Source organism: Phalangium opilio, unplaced genomic scaffold (genome assembly GCF_054372755.1).
Source record: "Phalangium opilio isolate 3A_F unplaced genomic scaffold, DU_Popi_V2 ptg000060l_1, whole genome shotgun sequence".
NCBI lineage: Eukaryota > Metazoa > Arthropoda > Arachnida > Opiliones > Phalangiidae > Phalangium > Phalangium opilio.
Window position 1 is genome coordinate 7,206,704 of NW_028324177.1, and position 20,432 is coordinate 7,227,135.

The window sequence follows — 20,432 nt, forward strand, 5'->3', positions numbered from 1 at the left end:
ATAAAAATATATTTTGCTCCTTTAACAGTTGTTGGTTATAGACTTCGTTCCATAAAATACTATTAAGCTAGCTAGGATCCGAGGCTTCGTTATACCTAAGGTGAATAATATAGCGCCTATACCGTGTTATATTTTTCTCTCTTATAACTAACAGCTGTTTTTATAAAGCGAAAACAAGGTTGGCGTCAAAGGTAATTCGAAATATACGTGTGACGTCAAGGTTATAGACTTCGTTCTACAAAAATCTATGAACCTCGGTTCAGCATACCTTAAAGGACGAGAATCATTCGGACCGGAAAATACTTTACTAACAACTTGCTATAACAAATTTCCATAAAAAGGTGAGTACTTTATACTTTTCAAAAGGACTAGAAAATTTAGTAAAAGGGAAATAGTTATTTTATACAGCGAATCAAAGTAAGAGACACGCTCTTGTGACCGAAATGGAAGAAGAAAATATAATAGAATCTCCGAGAAAAAAACAAAAAATAGAAGACGTTAAAGTAACGTCTTTACAAGATATCGCTATAAAAAATTTGATGCATGTTTTTAAATATAAGTTGCATAATGAAAGATATTTTAATTTTAACGATGTAAAAAATTTTATACCGAAAACTTTTTGGGGGCAAATAGAATCAGTCTTTTTTAAAGCCGCCGAAGTAGAGAAACATCGACCACCTGGAACTTTCGAAGATTTGGATATAAGTAAATCAAAATCGTCTATAGAGAGAAAAATAGTGATCGACGAATTCATTCCCTTAACGTTTGAAGAATTTGAACTAGTGCATCGCAATCGGATAGAAACGCCACCATTTATCTTAACAAATGAACAAAATCATTTACATTACCAATATTTTGCAAAAATTTGCTATTGTGGTTGCCCTCAAAATTATAGACGAATATGTCCCGGTTGCTATTTTCATCATAGTTTAAACGATTGTTTAAACGCTAAATATGAACAGTTAACTGATCACTATCAGGTTAATAGTAAAGATGCGTTACACTATTATATCTGGAACTATAACAAAAGTTGGTGTTCCAACTGCATTTTACAACCATTATTCTCATTAAAAGATGCTGACGATTGCGAACAAACTACTGATTGGCATAGTCCGTCAAATAATTATCCCTTCGAACACGGTTTTATGGGGGAAGACATTAACCGTAACACTACTCCAAGACCTACAATAGAAGACGCGTTCTAACAGTTAATTACGTACAGGCGCCGCTCCAACTGAATTTTACCATAAACTCTAAATTTCCCTGAATTTTTTGCCTTAGTTTTCCCAGTTTCCCAGGTTTGTACGAACCCTGAATTCAACCTAGTACAGATAGGCAGTTCAACTCTATTATGAAAAATACAGAAATAATATCCTAATAACTTAATTGATTGGTTAAGAAAATTAAAATTAATAATAAAACAGTTCACCACAATGTTTAATAGTGTCATTTATTTTATGTTTTTCTTTACAAACAAGAGATGTTTCATTAAGAGTTTGTTTTTTTTAAAATGAAGAGATATTGTTGTTGTTTATTTGTCCTTGATATTTCTTTTTTCGTTCTTTTTATTTTTAATAAAACAAGGGGGCAGGGACCGAAGAAACGATTTCATCTGTTTCTGAGGTTTATTTCAAGTAACGTACTCTAGTCCCTAGATGCACACACGCGCTGCTGTTTTTCAATTAAGCGCAATTTTTGACAATTACTTCTTAACTTCTTCAACGTAATTCGCGGGATACATATCCACGAGGTCGTCTTGACGACTTTTGCACCAGCCTTTTTCGTACGTATATATTAACGTTTTTCTAAAAAAGGTTTTATCACTTATTATAAATTATGGCATGCAGATTAAAATTTATTCATCCTTATCAAATGGTTTGCTCCGGACCAACTATGTCGGGAAAATCGACATTTGTATTTAAATTGTTGGAAAATAGTCGATTAATGATTGAGCCACCTCCAGATCGTATAGTTTATTGTTATTCTATGTATCAACCAAAATTTGACGAATTAAAAAGAAAAATTGGAAATATCGATTTTATAAAAGGTTTACCGCCTAATGACGAAGATTTCTTCGATAGGACTAAAAATAATCTGTTGATTTTCGACGACTTATCATCCGAGTGTAATAGTAGCAGTCAAATTTCTGATTGGTTTGTCAAGGGGTCTCATCATCTCAATACCTCGTTGATTTTAATTACGCAGAACCTCTTCGCTAAGGGGAAAGAGGCCAGGACAATAAGTCTTAATTGTTCTTATATAATTATCTATAAATCTCCGAGAGATTCGTCCGCTGTTGAATACCTAGGACGGCAAACGTTTCCCAAAAAGAAACATTTTTTAGCTAAAGCCTATGAAATGGCTACGGAGAAACCGCATAGTTATATATTAATTGATTGTAAACAGGACCAAGATGATAAACTTCGTTTAAGGAGCAATGTCCTTCCTTCTGATGGTCCTATGATAGTTTTTGTCGAGGATTAAATTAACGTGAACTCGCCAAAATAAATTATTTACCATAACGATGGTACCCCGATCACTTCGTCCACACTATCCCTTCTTACACGTTTTAAAACATAGTAAACAAAGAAAAAAAATTCTTAAAAATAGTAGCAATGCTCAGATAAAAGCTATTTGCAATATTTGTCATAATATTACAACTGGAGGCTTGCCAATCACCAAGGCTCAAAAGGCAAAACTTAGGAGTCATAAAAGGGTTATAAGAAGATTAGCTTTGAAATCTTTGTCATTAAAAAAGAAACGTCGTTTGATGACGAATCAAACAGGAGGATTCTGGCCTTTACTACTAGGAACATTGGTACCTAGTGTAATTTCGGCGATTAACGCTGCACGATGAAAAAAATGATACTAGTTCCGGCTTCGACAGTTGTGTCGGCCGTAGACAGAAATTATCTGATTTAGACAAAGACATGAGTGAAATTCTTGAAAAACCAGGAACATCCGAAACAAAATTGAGAGAATATTTGACAACGCTACAAAAGTTTCTAAACGTTAAGAAATTAGTTGAACCACTGACCGTAAAATTAAGTCAACCCTCTATTGTACAGCCATTGCCAGTTCCAATGGTCCCCACATCGACACCTAATCTAATACCTACAATGCCTCCAAATATAATTCCATCAACACCTACAGCTCCGACATTTACATTTACTGCTCCAATATCTCCTGAATTACAAATCCTGAAAGGCTTAAATAGAATAGGAAATTCACGAATATCAAGAACTGAAAAAATTGTACTCTCCGCTTGAACTAAGAAAGAAAACTAAAACAAAATCCAAACCAAAAGAAGAAGAATCAAACATAACTGTAAGATGACAAAACAAACAAGTTGGGAAAGCCAAAATATTACCTCTCCGAGTGGAGATGACTATCACTACCCCTTAAACAACCTAAATATATGCATCTATCGCTTTTTTTTAATTCTTTGCAAATGCAGGAATTCAATTTTAAAATAGTCAATTGTTCAAGCCTTTTTTTGCTGTGGAAACTCTACTCTCTCGCTGTACCTCAACCGTATAGTATGATTTGTAACATTTGTCCATATCAAAGCTGAATCATACCTCGCCACACAAAAAGCAAATGTCCCCAAAACATGGAAGCCATAACCCAATCACACATAAGCTAGGCTCCTAAGGTAATTCTCTTCAAAAATGTAAAATCTTCTTCTGATCTTGGTTTTCTTATATTTCTTGTGAAGCTATGAGCATATCAAACCACATAATATACTATATTTCTTGTGAAACTATGAGCATATCAAACCACATAATATAGGGACGATGTCATATATTTTAACGTTCACTTTATTAACTTTTCATTTAATTCAAGACCATAACATTCTGAAAGTACATTAGGCTCAGAAGACAGTATTTTTAACACTTCAACAATACTTCAATATATACAAAGCAATAAATAACATAATACATTAAACTGTACAGTAAAAGTTAAATATAACCTAATTAAAACCATAAAACCCACAATACATATGGGAACAAAAGGTTCTTGAAAAACCATTAACAGAACAGTATTTATAATACTTCAACGTTTCTATCTATATACAACATTGAATAGTTATTTAACATTATATATTGGAACCTTCAGTATAATTTAACATTAAGCAAATTCGAACCATAAAAACCCACAGCGCATATGGGAAAAAAGGTTCTGGGAAAACCCATTTGGGAAAAAACCATAATCACAGTTGAATTATTAATATTAAAACACTTATTTTTAAATTGTTAGTTGATTTTTCACTCTGACGTCTGAGCTATCCACGAATAAATTTATTAATAGCATTAACAAACGATGCAATGGATGTCAAATATTCATGCCATAATACAAGCTAATTCGAGCCATAAAAACCCACAGCGCATGTGGGAAAAACGGCTCTGGGAAAACCCATTTGGGAAAAAACCATAATCACAGTTGAATTATTAATATTAAAACACTTATTTTTAAATTAATAGTTGATTTTTCACTCGGACGTCTGAGCTATCCACGAATAAATTTATTAACAGCATTATCGAACGATGCAATGCATGTCAAATATTCATGTCATAATACAAGCTAATTCGAACCATAAAAACCCACAGCGCATGTGGGAAAAAGGTCTCTGGGAAAACCCATTTGGGAAAAAACCATAATCACAGTTGAATTATTAATATTAAAAACCTCTTCAGACTGTTTAAGGATGAATGTTTGGTGGATAGCGTCCTAAAGAAAGCAATAACCTAGTAGATGAGGCGTGGTTCATTAAGTTTCGTTTTTTCGAAACTATTACATAAGTGTATTGGCGCTGTACGTTTCAGATAACAAAGACCAAGACGACTCCAGTTCCACAAAATAGGAAAACTCTGCCTCTTGGCGTTAAGTTTTTCTCCTTTCTGTATTTCCACTGCTAGACCGCTATGCAGCCCGCCCTTGTATTGCTCTACTTGCCGCTCCCATAACATTGAAGGTGCTAGAACTATAGTTCTAGTCGATAAATTGCGGCGAAGTCCAACTTCCGCTTTGAGCGTTGGCCAACTTTTGAGGACGCTGCAGTGTTACCAACGGCAGATAACGCCGCCAGGAACATTTTCAAAATCACCTCGGCGGTGTTTTGCCGAAAAAAAGGGGATTTTCGACTAGGACTATTGAATTGTCGCCGATTATTCAGCCATTTCCGCTTCGCCATACCTAAAACATTTTTAAAGTACGCTATACAAAATTGCTCCATTCTTCACCAAACCTATGAAACTTGATGCAACACTTACACTTTGTTCAGTGGTTCGCCTTTACATGAACCCACAGTTGCCGCTCCAGATCTCAGTTATCTGACGCAACCATTTTAACGTTTTCAGAGTTGTATTTCACCTTTATTAAGCCTAAGGATAAGCCTTGAGATATATTTGCCGACGTATTTTCTGAAAAACCACAATAAATCACCTCAACGATTCTCCCCATTAACTAATTATCACTATTACATACTTTGTTTACAATTTCGTTGACCTTGTCCTCCATGGTTACCCATGAACTAAACCAATGCTGTAGGGTTACTCATGAATCACTCCAATCCTCTAGGGTATTCATGAACTACGCATATCCTCTAGGGTATTCATGAACTACGCATAACCTCTAGGGTATTCATGAACTACGCATAACCTCTAGGGTATTCATTAACTACACAAATCCTCTAGGCTACTCATGAACTACGCCAATCCTCCAGGTTACTCATAAAATATACCATATTTTTAAAAGGATTAATACCAAACTTATATGACCGTCAATTCCAATAATGATACTTACCATTTTTTTTTTTTTCAAATCTTTAAGTCAGATGTGGGTTCTTTAGTCAAGGATCCCAAGCCTTAAGTGGGTCTCTTAGTACAGGATCCCAAGCCTTAAGTGGGTTTCTTTATCCTGGATCCCAAGCCAAATTTGGGTTTCTTTATCCTGGATCCCAAGCCAAATTTGGGTTTCTTATCCTGGATCCCAAGCCAAATTTGGGTTTCTTATCCTGGATCCCAAGCCAAATTTGGGTTTCTTATCCTGGATCCCAAGCCAAATTTGGGTTTCTTTATCTAGGATCCCAAGCCTAAGCTATAGATTTAAGCACATCAGTATAGTATCACCACCTTTTGCATAATGCTACTATCCACTTTTGCATATCAAACTATTCATTTTTTAAAAATACATATGCCCTTGTGGTAAGAATAGTAAGTCTCTCTATAACAAGCTTCGTATCGGTCTCGAAATAGTTTATTACCAAAAGCCAAATCTAATTGGCAATGATAGTCAGTCGAATACTTTTGTTCCAGACCAGGTAAAAGACTTATCCCAAATGAATCAAAAAACATGCTCAGTGCCGTTTTGCTTTTTAAGAAATTAATATTAAAATCTCCGACTACAACTGTTGGAATGGAAGAATCATATTTCATGTCAAACAAAGGGTTAAAGTCCTCAAACACAGTTCTCAAACTTGCTAAGGGAGATTTGTACAACAATACCACAGATATAAGTTCTCCTTCTATGTAAACATCTAACCAGCAACGTTCCACGTGAGAATTTCTAACAGGACTGTCGCTTCGTAAAACTCTAGTATCTATCTCTTTAACTTCGTTTTCAGGCGTCTTTCTTAAATATATGGACGAACCAAAAGCAACTCTGCGTGCCGTACTTGGCAAGTAAATACCACCTACTTCCTTAAAAGATGGCACTCTAAAATCGTCCGTCTCTATTTTCCACGTTTCAACAAAACATAACATTTGACTTTTCATTATTACATTGTCTGTTAAAACATCTTCTAAATGAGCATTTAAAGACTGCACGTTATGTACATAAATGAAAACGGGATCATGCAAGAAAGGTAGTTCTATGCTTTTTGTGTCTCGCAACCTCTTAAGTTCCAATTCTACTAGGTTGTTTTTGGGTGAATTAGGAACTTTAAATTTTCCATCAATATATAAACCGGAAGCGGTTTTCGCTCTACTACAAGCCACATATAAATGCGCTCTTTCAATTTTTTTTGTAGCCTTACAATGAACCACTACCGAGGAGTAAGTATCACCCTGACTTTTATGTATCGTAATGGCCTCAGAAACAACCAAAGGCAATTGTTTCCTAGAAACTGAGGCATTATTTTGTCTCCATTTTCTATTAAACGACTTTATGACCTTTTCAACAGGCGTCCACGAAGCGTTAATATTACTATTCAAATATAAACCATGACATTTTTGCCTCAACATTTTCCCAACTTTGGGATCGTCAAACTCCATCCATACCCTGAACGGGATTTTATCCCCGACCCTATTTGTTCCGTACTCTATTTTTCTTAACCAACCGGTCGCCCCATTAGTTAGTCCGTCAGAGGTGTCAACATTGTTGGTCATCATATATCTCGCGCCACACGCAAGAGTCAATTGTTTGGGCAGACCATACGTATCAGACGTTGCTAACTTTTCAACTTGGGAAAGTATGTTATTTTTAACTTCACTACTAAGATCACCATTGACAACATCTACTGAAACCGAAACAGCCTTTTCCGTATTCATGTTTAAAAGCTTATTTTGATTGAATTGGTTTACTTCCGCGTTAGTGGCGAAAAGATGTATCGCTTCTTTTGGGGGTACACGCTCAGGCGTTACCTCCAGACTACTAAAGAAATCAATATCATTTTGAGTCATACTTCCCACAGCCATTCTATTTAAAGCTTCAGCAAATATTTTATCATCTCTCTGTCTCATAATTTCCTCAAGTTCGGCAAATTCAAATTGCTCCCATATTGGGTTACCAATTAACGACGCGTAAGGATTATCTTTCTCACTTTGACCTTGAAATGCGAAATTATCGCAAACTGGTCTCAATTGGTTAAAGTCTCCAACTAGAACGACAGACACACCACCAAAATAATCAGGACAACCCATAATCTCTTGTAACCTAGCGTTTACCCGATTAAACACTTTCGCTCCAACCATTGAAATTTCGTCAATTATTACTAGTTTTACTTGACCATAGAGTAACCTGCATTTATGAAGTGTTTCACTTTCCAATCTCGATATATTTCCACCAAATTGGCTAACGGGTAAACTAAAAGTACTGTGCAAAGTTGCCCCACCTATGTTAAAGGCAGCCTTGCCAGTAGGTGCGCAACGGATTACTTTCGCTTCCGATGGATTACTCCCAGGTTGTTTGTTGTAAAACCTTGACACAGACTCAAATATAGCACTAATCAAAAGACTTTTCCCCACACCAGCGCCCCCTGTAACAAAGAGGCGCAACGGAGTTTCTTTGCTTTTTACATGATACAAAACATGGTAATATATCTCTCTTTGTTTTGAATTCAATTTTCTAAGAAGGGCGTTGTACTCAGAGTCATTAATTAAGGTAATTGACGGAGCAACAGTATTTTCGGCATTGCCATCAATAATTTCTCTATTAATATTTCCTACAGGTTCTTGAACCGTATTAATTAAAAAATCGGAATCATCCATAGCTAAAGATCTATCAACTTCATTTCTATGTTCTAATTCAGGCTGGATATTAGTAACATCCACTTGAATTTCTCCATTTTCAAAATCTGCTACAGCCTGTTCCACGGCTGCTTCGTCAATTTCACTGTGAAATTCTTTCCTAACTTCATTAATAGTTTCGCGACAAAGCTCATATTCTGATTTCATATCCTTTGTCAAAATATCATTACTTTCATCGCGCCAAGGCTTAAATAACATTAATTGTTCACGATAAAAGTTATCGGGATCTTTTTCTAAATTGAATCTTCTGTACCTAATAATTTTAGCATGGCCACGTTTCCTAATAAACCCTGATTCATCTTTAAGTTTCAGCCATTTACCACAAGCTTCAACTTCATTGCTCTCTCCCTCATCAACATGATCGTGGGCGGCTTTAGTCACTCTACGGGCTTTGGAATATTCGTACCAGGCACCAAATTGAGCTAATGTTATTGCCTCTAGTTCCTCTGGCCTTTGAACATAATGTTCTAGCATCCCAGAGGCAAAAACATCATTACTGTCTGCTGGTAGTTCTTCAAGTTCAGATTGACTCTTAAGAATGTGTACACGATTTTCAGGGGCATTGGTGTTTATAAAAACACAGGCGCGACTGCACCTGGACACAGGAATTTGTAAACCACAGTAAGCCGCTTCCTGAGCGCTTACCTCGTGGGCATTCAAGAACTGATTAGCAATTAGTTTCAACTTCTGTTTTACTGAACATTTATCATTTTTTGCCTGTTTAGAAGCTTCGCGCAGAAGCAAAGACATCCCTCTTTGAGACTTTCCTATATATGATACAATATACATAACCAGTGCGTAAGCATCAAGAACGAATTGAATGTCCATATTCGCCTGCCAAAGACGCAAAGCGCACGGATTGTAAGGATTAACTCTAGTATCTTTAGGGTGTCTTTTCAACAAAACTGTTTTCCTTTTGAGGTCATAAGTAACGGCAGAAATATACTCGTCTTCAGTTATACGCAACTTAGCTAGCAACTCCTCAAAACTATCTACCCAAAACTCTTTTTCTTTCGATTGCAACATCTCATACAATTTCTTTGACCTTTCCTTACATCTGAGTTCTTCCTGTACGCTACCAGGCTCTCTTAAACCAGGGTCGTAAATTATGGTTCTGGGCATAGGTGGAAACGGGATTCCAAAACGACAAACGGAATTATTATCGACCTTCTTTCTACAAGTCGTTGTGTGTTTGTGAATTTGTAATCGTGTTAACAAATCTAAATGTTCGTCATTGTGCTCAGCAGCACAAGAAATAACGTTATCAATAAATTCCTCTACTTCCTTAACATTTGAGAGATCATTTTTAAGTTTTGGAGCATCTTTTATCCAAATCAAACCATGTTGGTGGGGCGAACCTCTTTGCTGTATTTCAACTCTAAAATAATAGTCTTCTATAACGCCAAGAGGACCTAATTTCTGTAAAGCCTTAAGCAAAGCCCGAAAACGGTGGTCAAAATATCTAGCGCAAGTAACAGGATCATCCTGAATCAGTTTTGCCCTTTCAGAAAAACTTAAATTGTTAATATCATCGTTAGGTAAACTCTCCTGCCCAGAGGTTAGTCTCAAAATATTCAGTAGCTCAGGCCATTTACTTTCGGCAGCCGAAAACGTTATGAAAAAGGTAGCCGTACCAAGCTGTCTAATCATACCCATCAATTCCTTTTGTCTGTGTCGCCAATAAGAAGGCGAGCTCTGTAGTCTTTCTAAAACCCTAAAACCATCATCCTGCTTAATTAAAGCATCAAGAGAACCTGCAGAGGCTAAAAGTCCAGCAGTATATATCGACCCATCTGTTCTTTTAGTTTTCCTCATGCAAACCTGTATAGATTGACTAACTTTCAAGGTTTCCAATTTGACAAAAGAGTAAAACAATTTCGAAGGATTTTTAGCACAGCGCCTATCAATATTACGAAGCTCCCATTTAAAAATATCACCAAAACTTCCCTTAACCCTAAGGTTCATTTTTTGACCCACGTAAATGCTCGGGAATGACAATTCTTCCGCATCCTCGTCAAAGAGTAAAGACATTGGGGTTTGACCTTCACCAGGAGCAAACTTAACATGCATGGTATTACTTGGCAAGAAATTACTTAAAGAAACTAATAATGTGTCTTGATTCCCAACTGTTAACGAACTACTTTCGTTGGGTTCATTCCACATATCATCACTATCATTCTCTGCGTTTATTGGCACTACTGGATTATCTCCTGATACATCAACTTGATTTACCTGACGGTCATTTTCGTCAACAATAAATTCAAGTTCTTCAGGAATGGGGTCTAATATGTCACTCTTAACGGTAATTCCATGTTTAACATACAAAGGCGTTTTTACCAGAACGTTAAGGGCCTCTAAAATGACTTTGGGTCTCACAGTTTCGTACAAATAGGGTGTGTTATACTGCATTCTTCTCATAAACTCAATTTGAATAGTATCCGTGTCTCGAGGTAACCTGGGTAAAACCGAGGCGGTGGACTCTACATTTATAGGGACGTTAACCACATTTCCTTTAATACCACGTTGTTGGTCACACCCTAACCTTCGTATTTGCATGAATGGTATTCGTGGTGATATCATTCTTTCTTCTAAATTACTTATGTTACTTAATTGCGCAGGTATTTCAGGAAACACAAATCCATTTTCCCTTGAAAATTTTGGAATTTGCTTTCTCTTAACGCTTTTATTACAAGTACTACACAAAAATATTTCATCATTCAACTCTCTTTGTTCAATACCAGGGACTGACAAAAAATCTATGGACTTTACAATGGTGCCAGATGACTTAAAAAAAAGATTTGAACATCCTTCACACGGCCACGTTGGGCCATCTTTTATGCTATCAAAATAGGTCTGCTCTATAAGCGAGGGGTTTGCTCGCCTATCTGCGGCTGAAGATCTTTGTCTAGCACGTTCAACATCTCTATACTCGGGATCTTGGCGTTTAGCCGCCTTACCCGTTTGGTTTCTAGCACGTTCAACATCTCTAAACTCGGGATCTTGGCGTTTAGCAGCCTTACAAGCCTGGTTTTTATCACGTTCAACATCTCTATACTCGGGATCTTGGCGTTTAGCCGCCATACCTGTCTGGTTTCTAGCACGTTCAACATCTCTAAACTCGGGATCTTGGCGTTTAGCCGCCATAACTGTCTGGTTTCTAGCACGTTCAACATCTCTAAACTCGGGATCTTGGCGTTTAGCAGCCTTACAAGCCTGGTTTTTATCACGTTCAACATCTCTATACTCGGGATCTTGGCGTTTAGCCGCCATACCTGTCTGGTTTCTAGCACGTTCAACATCTCTAAACTCGGGATCTTGGCGTTTAGCAGCCTTACAAGCCTGGTTTTTATCACGTTCAACATCTCTATACTCGGGATCTTGGCGTTTAGCCGCCATACCTGTCTGCTTTCTAGCACGTTCAACATCTCTAAACTCGGGATCTTGGCGTTTAGCAGCCTTATACAATTGGTTTCTGACACGTTCTCTTTCCCTATAATTTGGATCTTGGCGTTCAGTAGCCTTACTTATCTGATTTCTTACACGCTCGCTTGCTTTATACCATTCATCAACCCTTTTTAATTTTTTGGTAAATATTCCACCCTGATTTTCAATTTCACAATTTGACTCATTCTCTCGCTTTTTCCCCTTACCTAGCGACTCCCTCTTACTGCATTCTTCATTTTGTCTCAAGATTCTTAATCTTTCTAAGGGATAGACATTACCATGGGACGTACAAGGTACTTGTTCATCGCCTTCGATTATTTCACTAATATTAGCATTATCATTTTGTACATTATTGGGTTCCTCATTAAAAGATATGCCTACGCTTACAGTACTTTCAATAGAGCTTTTATTTAATGCATCATCTTTCGCAGAATCATGGCCAACTGGCCTCGCGGTAGGACCAACATTGGGTGTGCTAGAACCTGTTCCCGAAACAGCCTTTTTTTCAGCTGCTAACTCTCTTCTCCTTTCATTTTCTCGTTTCCTAAATTCAGGATCTGACCTCTTTGCCCTCATTCTTTCCCTTGCTTTACGTTTCCTGATTTCCTCTTTACTTAAATTATTATCTTCCTCCATTTACTTATTAATCAGTTAAATACTCACAAAGGTTGCCAAAATCAATCTCCTTAAATACTCACAAATGTTGGCAAAATCAATCTCCTTAAATACTCACACAGGTTGGCAAAATCAATCTCCTTCAGTAATACGTAAGGCTTAATTATATTATTTGCCGAACAAAATTAATCGAGCAAATTTTACACTTAACTGCTTCCATCGAAATTCTATCAAAGAATGAATCAACTGTTTAAAAAAAGGTTTTTTTCGCGAATAGAGTGCTATCATACCAACAGCAATTCCGTCATATTTAAAAAATATACATTGCCAACACTTTTTTCAAATAAAGAATGATAAAAGTGCGTAAAAAAGGTCTTTCACAAATAGGCCTAGGGGGCGTATAAACTAAACATCAACAACGCTCTACAGCTACACTAATCTTACACAAACAAGGAGTACTATAAACCCACTACTGGAAGCGGTATATTTATTCAAACGTAAAACAATTTCGCTTAAGCTTAACATCTCTAGACATCGGTAAAAATGTCTATATCACTCCTAGGTAACTGTATGCGCAGGATTTTACGACAATATAACTCAAATTCATCGGATTAAGTTTTAACAAGGTTAAATCTAACTGGGAGTAAGATGAAAGGAGTAGAAGCTTATCTGTCTTAGGAAATATGAAATTTTATCTTAACAGTTCGTTAAATCATAAGTTTATAACGAAAAAACGCGGAAGGGGAAAACGAGCAGACAACAGCGATTTTTGGGGGTAGAAGGTTAAGAGCGCCATCTGTCGTCCGTGCCAAAGTTGAACTTCCACTCGAAACGCAATGAGAAAGTGGATAAAATAATGCCATCAGCTATTTAACTGCGTCGATATATTTAACGACTTGACCCATGACATGCCCATAACACTGGCTTCTATGAATCCTATTTATTCTTGGATGCTAGGAAACTTGGTAGACGTAACAGTCTGTACCAAGTACCCAAGCATCCTTCAATAAACGCCTGGCAACATTGTGGTACGCATGGTACAACTAAAAAATAGGATGTGTATCTATCTTTCCAGTCACTCCAAGTCGTTAAGCCCTCATTACAGAGGATTTGAAACACTATCGTAATTCCAAGTGTCTCGAATCTCTACGTTCCTGTCCATTATGAACAGTGCTGAGAGAATGATACATCAGAAAGAGCCATTCAAATCGAATTGCCGAAAATATTATCCATATTTTCATTTCATATAACAGAGAAAACAAATTATTATGGTTCTGAGAGGAGCTTCCCATTTTGGTTGTTGTTCTCAAAAATATATCGCAATGCACGGGCCTAGATAGATACAGGAGGCAATGTAGGAAATATAACGCAATGCACGGGCCTAAAAAGATATAAGAGACAATGTACGAAATATAACGCAATGCACGGGCCTAGAAAGATATAGGAGGCAATGATTTAACGACTTCGGTACTTGGGTTTATCTTTAATATTTAAATAAATATAATTATTTTTAATTATTTTAATCGCCAGTAAATAACTTTAAAAATAGTTAAATCGTTTAAAATAAAGTTGTTCCTATTATCTTTCGAAACTTTGCTAATATTGACGTTTAAAGTGAAGGGTACCCCTCTTGCCCGCTTTTTTCAAATTTTGGGGTATATATACGTTTCGATTCCATTACAATAATAGATAAAAACGCATTCGCGTGAACCTTTGGTGGAAGCCCTGCCATTGGGAGGCTAGACGTTTCTCGTAACCCTAGCCGATCGCCGCGTATATCTTAAAACCAAATAATAGATAAAAACGCATTTGCGTGAACCGATGGTGGAAGCCCTGCCATTGGGAGGCTAGACGTTTCTCGTAACCCTAGCCGATCGCCACGTATATCTTGAAACCAAGCGATGACGGAGGAAAAGAAGCCAGAATGTACTGACTGGCGTCCATGTGGAATGGACAAAAGACCTGAAGATGGTGGTGCATTGAAGCTGGTGTCAATGTGGAATTGACGAAGAACAGAAGATGGTGGTGCATAGAAGCTGGTGTCAATGTGGAATTGACGAAGGACAGAAGATGGTGGTGCATAGAAGCTGGTGTCAAGGTGAAATTGACGAAGAACAGAAGATGGTGGTGCTTGGAAGCTAGCAAATACAGACTAGTGTCCATGTGGGATGGACAAAGACTAGCAGATTGTGGTCCTTAGAAGCCATATTAAAGACTAGTGTTGGTAGATGAATGGCCAAATTTCCGTGAACCGCGAACGCGTTCCGGATATCGGGTATTTGTTTGCTCCGATACGCAAACTGCGAACGCGGTCACGTGGGGTCTGACAGACACACAGACACACAGACACACAGACACACAGACACACACACAGACAGACAGACACGGCCGGTGTAATACCTCTCCGTGACATACGTCACTCGGAGAGGTAAAAACGAAAGACGGAAAATAAATGGATCGATTTATACGAATAAAGTTTATTGATTACAATATATGTCTTTATGATTTAATAAATGTTTGCACATAAACAAAAGTACCATTGCTTGGTTATACATTAAATCATGAGGATTATATAAGTCGTGAATAATCATATCTTGGGTATAACCGTTACACATGTTAAAAAAATAGAAAATACAATGTAGTCCACACGTTTTGGACAAAGGATATTGTATAGGTACGTGGTTAAAATACCATTTACTAGCGTAAAGGTTAAGGTCTACAAGATTGAAGTAAAAAGGATCATTTCCGTAAGAATCAAAAAGGTACCTATTCCATTATCTACGTAGATTGCTAACCAGTGAACGCCTCGGTTTGATTTTGGTTCCGTATTAAAAAAAACATTTTTTCTGTCTGGGTGGTAATGGTTTTTGATCAAAGGCAAAACACCGAGAAAAATTGTTTTGTTACGGATTCACACATTACATTATGAATCAACGGAGACTTAAATTTCATTGATATTCTCAAGTTTCCTTGTTTAATCCGTGATAGATGGCCAGCACTAGCTTGTTCTTCCGGGGTTAAATCAAATCCGTAGAGAACGTTACCTTCTTTATATTCTTCGTAAGAAACAGTTTCCTTTATTTCTTTTGAACAAGTCCAAAGCCGTATAATTTGAAAGATACTCTCGGGAATACTCGTTAACGTTATAGTTTGGCGTAAACGGAGGGTTGGGAAATGTTTGGTTCCCTATTGTTAACGCGAAGTAGTTTAAAATGAAATGAGCAAATTCGAAACCATTTAAACTCAGATCACCGTTAAAGGCTGCCGTTCTAACTAAACCAATAATTACCCTTGCTGGCATTTTATTCATAAATACATTTTCGCGTGTAATATCCGTTAAGCCACTGCTAATAGAAAAGTATTTTTACACGGTCTGGTTAATAGGGTAAATAACGTTATGTTTTTCATGAACCATAGCGTGAGCTAACATTATTTCAGCATTTACCTTAACCTTTTTAATTAGTAAAGTTACGTCTAATATTTTAAATTTAAATTATTGATTTGCTATTGTTGAGATAATAGCAAATTCGTTTACTGACTTTATGAATCGAAACTTAACATCTACCTTATTTAAAAGAAACTTGTCCATTCGACACACATCAAGATGTAAATCACCGACCTTATTTAAAAGAAACTTGTCCATTCGACACACATCAAGATGTAAATCACCGATCATATCAATGGAGTTTGAGAGGGCTACGCGATTTTTCCTTGTCAACATACCATTGTTATCATTTTTATTCGCAGCTAAAAACATTTTTGCGGCGTCTACTGGATTATCTTTGTAGTACATTTTTGCAGATAGATAGGAATTTTTTGCACTGTCACCGTAATTTAGATGCGTTTCAAAGAATGCCAAATACGGATAAGCGTTTGTCGAAGTGTTAACTTGAGTATCTCCGAAAAACACATCTACTTGATTAAACAGAGCAGCGTGTAACAAATTCACAGGACCCACATCCGTTTCTAGAGCAGTTAAAGCAGAACCATCATCTTTGAGTAATTTTACTCTAACTTGTAGCAATGTTTTAGCCAAGTCCGTATAGAGATCAATAGATCCTGGAACAAAGAACTCAATAGGGCCTTGATCCGAAATTGATGCCAAAGGCTTGTAAATTACGTAGTCACTATTTTCTACATTGTAATTCGCCGGTGGTACCGCGAAAAAATCCAGTTCTGACATCATACCCTCAACCATGTTTAATGTTTTTTAGTCCAAAAAGTCAGTCTTGGTTCTTTTTTTCTTTATGCTTCGATTTCTAGTCTTCAGCTTTCTACGGCGACCCGAACCAGTTTGCGGTTGTGACAAGTGTTGACTCGCTTTTTGTAATAAATTTGCTCCAGCTTCAGTCAAATTAGATTTCAGAGACTTTTAGGTTTCTACCCGCAATGTAATCACCAGCTATTTTGGACCCAGTTCTTAGGGCTTCTCTTCCTAATGCTTTTCCAACGGGTTTAAAAACTGGTGTTATAAATCTTATTAAGCTTTTACAAATACTTGCGAGACCATTTCCTCTCTGAAATATTGGTCCCCGGAAGTGACAAAGACCACTTCCGGTTTGGTTCAAGTAGTAATTTAGGTATATGTTACTTCGTGTCATGTTTGAGTATGAAATGATGTTTTATGACTGATTTGTTTAACTTAAACATAATATTCTCTCCACAATGAGTTCTCATGTCAGAGAATAGTAAGCCTCGATACCCGCGGGCAGCGCAGGGGGGATGAATTTTTTCACCCATGGTTTATACCCGCGAAGGGGGGGACGAATTTTTTGGCCCCAATGCCTCCACCCCCGGAGGGGGTTGGTGTGTGTCCCCCATGCCTCCACCCCCCGGAGGGGGGTTGGTGTGTCTCCCCCTCACCTCCTCCCCCCGAAGGGTGTAGGTTGTTCTTGAGTGTATGCTCTCTCTTTCCGCTAAGTCCCCTTTTTATTCTGCCTTTCACTTTCTCTTTACCCAGCCCGATACCCGCAAGAGCGCTGTGAAGGCTGGAGAGTTTTTTTCTCTCTCTTGGGTCCCTCCTGACTTTCACCGTCTCTTTCCCTTTGACCGTCAATTTTTACGCTCGCGAGTGTACAAGCGCTCATTTTCTCTCTTGTATACAGATCAACTCCGTATAGCGCTGAAATGTTATAGGAATACCTCTCTTAAGTCTATGCTAGCCACTATGGTTCCAATCTCGACACGTCAGTTGTCTGTAGGATCACATTCGGAGATCAAGTTACCTAAAATCAACCTCGCAACGTTCGCGGGAGAAATACATAATTGGATATCATTCCGGGACATGTACCTCACTGCCATCCACAACAATCAAGAATTATCAGATGCCCAGAAATTTACCTATCTCAAGTCAAGTTTAAACGGAACCGCCGTAAATCTAATCAAATCGCTCACCATTTCTGATTCCAATTACGCCATTGCTTGGGATATGGTCACCAAGAGGTTTGAAAACAACAGAGAGCTCAACTTTGCCATTATGAGACGATTCTTCTCGCTGCCCATGATACCAACAAGCAACTCTAATGCCTTACGATCGATCGTAGATGCGGCGATGGAATGTACCAGAGCTCTCGACACTCTTCCGATAGCGAATAAATGGGATGCGGTTCTGGTGTTCCTTCTAACCCAGAAGTTAGATTCGTCCTCAAAGGTGCAATGGGAACTTAGTCTCAAGAACACAGAGATACCAAAGTCAAGCGATCTGCTGGAATTTATTAAACAAAGAGCGCTCCTTGGCGGCGTCATCATCCGGTCGCAATCCTCACGTCACGAGGAACCCAGTGACTTTGCACACCAGAACTGGAGCATCGTACTCAGATGGTAAATGTACGTTCTGTTCCGCCAATCATTTCAATTTCCGATGCCCAAGACTGTCCGCTATGAAGGTCCACGAAAGGCGATCATTAATACCGAAATCGAACCTTTGTTTCAACTGCTTCGGTCGAGACATAGAGTGAAAGGATGTCCACTGGAAAAATACTGCAAGACCTGCGATAAAAAGCATCACTCCCTTCTTCACATGGAAGATGAGAAACCAGATTCAAGTAGTCTACCATCCAATACTAAAGATTCCGATAGACAACAACCAAGCCAGGCGCAGAATTTTCATGTCCAGGACGTCGCCTGTGCAAGGGATGATTCCATACTAGCTACAGCTGTAATCAAAGTACAAACTGCGCAGGAGACAGCCCTTCAAGTTCGAGCTCTATTGGATGGCGGATCGTCCGTATCTTGCATCTCCGAAGCGTGCATGGCGAGACTGGGCCTCGCACGAAAGAAAGTCCAGACGGAAGTAGTAGGACTAGGTGCGACGCAACTCGGTCGAGCTAGAGGACTTACTCTGGTTCACTTCAAACCATTCTTCGAGGACGCAACTTGAGAAATGTTTTGCGTCAACGCTTATGTATTGAAGAAAATCACATGTCAGCTGCCTTTACGAAAATATGATACAAGCAACTGGCCTCATCTCCGGAAGCTGCGACTAGCGGATCCCGAGTTTAACATCCCTGGCGACATTGATGTACTGTTGGGCGCTGACGTGTTTTTCAAACTCCTTTTAAATGGGAAACGAACCAAGGATGCCTTTTCTCTAGATGCGATCATTTCCAAGCTAGGATGGCTGGTTTCCGGGCCGACGAGCATTGAACAACCTAGAGTACACCTTCATAATACACTCACACTTGAAGAAATCCTGAGTCAATTTTGGGCGATTGAGAAAATACCAAAGAAACAAATCATGACGCCGGAAGAAAAAGCTCGCGAGGAGGATTTTCTAAAGTCCCATTACCGAGATCCAGCCGGAAGATTCGTGGTACGCATACCTATGAAAGAGCCATCTTGGATCTTCGCGCGAGATAGCCCTGAGAAGATTCTACCAAATTGAAAGGAAGATTGACGGACGCCCGGAGTTGAAAGCCTTTTACGAAGGATTTATGGAACAATACGAAGAGTTGGGACATATGTCGAAGGTCTTACCAGAGAACCAAAATAAGTCTTCAAGAGTCTATACTCCTCATCACTATGTAATGATAGATTGGAACCAAACCTGTAAATTCCGAGTGGTCTTCGATGCATCTTCTAAGACCACCTCTGGATTCTCCTTCTACGATGCGCAACTCGTGGGTCCAGTGGTCCAAGATTCGCTATATGCCATTGTCATCGGCTCATAATACATCGAATAGCCTATGTCGCTGACATCATGAAAATGTACCGCCAGATACTAGTAGTCCCAGAACAACGAAATCTGCAATGCACACTGGGGCGGTCGACACCCAAGGCTCCAGTCCAAGAATTCCAATTGAACACTGTAACCTATGGAACAGCCTCGGCACCCTTCTTGGCAACTCGAGTATGCAGGAGCTGGGCGACACAGGGTTGCATGAACATCCGTTTGGAGTTGCGATTATCAAAAGGGATTTTTACATGGACGATGTAATGAGTGGAGGACAAACCGCAACACAAACCAAGATCGCTATATCCCAGATTCGCTCACTCTGCGATGGTGCCGGTTTACGTCTCAATACGTTTGCCTCAAACGACCCTGATTGTTTAACAGAAGTACCGCCTGAGTAACAAGATTCCAAGAACATACTTGCGATGGATGACGATGCTCTTGTCAAGACACTCGGACTTTATTGGGATACGAGGAAAGATCAGTTCCTGTTCAAAGTACAACCTGCGCCCTGTCAGTCACCTCTTACGAAGACGACACTACTTTCCGAAATATCGAAAATCTTCGATCCCATGGGTTGGCTTGCCCCCATCATTATCCGAACGAAAATCCTGATGCAGGATGTATGGAAGGAGAAAATCGATTGGGATGCAGAACCTTCCGTAGGAGTTCAA

At 38.5% G+C, this 20,432-nt stretch overlaps 4 protein-coding genes across 7 annotated transcripts; 2 read left to right on the plus strand and 2 right to left on the minus strand.

The window, feature by feature from the left end:
- Positions 1–3,803: 3,803 nt before the first annotated feature.
- On the minus strand, positions 3,804–10,196 carry LOC149666981 (uncharacterized). Of its 4 annotated transcripts, none has more exons than XM_089841564.1 (4): positions 5,806–10,196; positions 5,488–5,729; positions 5,274–5,423; positions 3,804–5,196 (listed from the first exon to the last, which is right to left on the minus strand). In XM_089841564.1, exon 1 carries the CDS (start codon positions 10,182–10,184, stop codon positions 6,177–6,179), a length of 4,008 nt encoding a protein of 1,335 aa, XP_089697690.1. In that variant the 5' UTR covers positions 10,185–10,196; the 3' UTR covers positions 3,804–5,196; positions 5,274–5,423; positions 5,488–5,729; positions 5,806–6,176. The 4 variants fall into 4 exon arrangements, with proteins under 4 accessions (XP_089697690.1, XP_089697691.1, XP_089697689.1 ...); XM_089841565.1 differs by having other exon boundaries at positions 3,804–4,731; positions 4,799–5,196; positions 5,488–10,196; XM_089841563.1 differs by having other exon boundaries at positions 5,488–10,196.
- A 592-nt stretch (positions 10,197–10,788) lies between these two features.
- Positions 10,789–12,914, minus strand: LOC149666982 (uncharacterized). Its single transcript, XM_089841658.1, has 4 exons — positions 12,799–12,914; positions 11,612–12,727; positions 10,852–11,008; positions 10,789–10,795 (listed from the first exon to the last, which is right to left on the minus strand). The coding sequence occupies exons 2-4, from the start codon at positions 12,606–12,608 to the stop codon at positions 10,789–10,791; spliced, it is 1,161 nt and encodes a 386-aa protein (XP_089697784.1). The 5' UTR covers positions 12,609–12,727; positions 12,799–12,914.
- A 4,840-nt stretch (positions 12,915–17,754) lies between these two features.
- LOC149666983 (uncharacterized) lies at positions 17,755–18,411 on the plus strand. The gene has a single exon (XM_089841660.1). It carries the CDS (start codon positions 17,755–17,757, stop codon positions 18,409–18,411), a length of 657 nt encoding a protein of 218 aa, XP_089697786.1.
- Positions 18,412–18,969: 558 nt separating this feature from the next.
- LOC149666984 (uncharacterized) lies at positions 18,970–19,781 on the plus strand. Its single transcript, XM_089841661.1, has 3 exons — positions 18,970–19,398; positions 19,442–19,555; positions 19,620–19,781. Exons 1-3 carry the CDS (start codon positions 18,970–18,972, stop codon positions 19,779–19,781), a joined length of 705 nt encoding a protein of 234 aa, XP_089697787.1.
- The last annotated feature ends 651 nt before the right edge of the window (positions 19,782–20,432 follow it).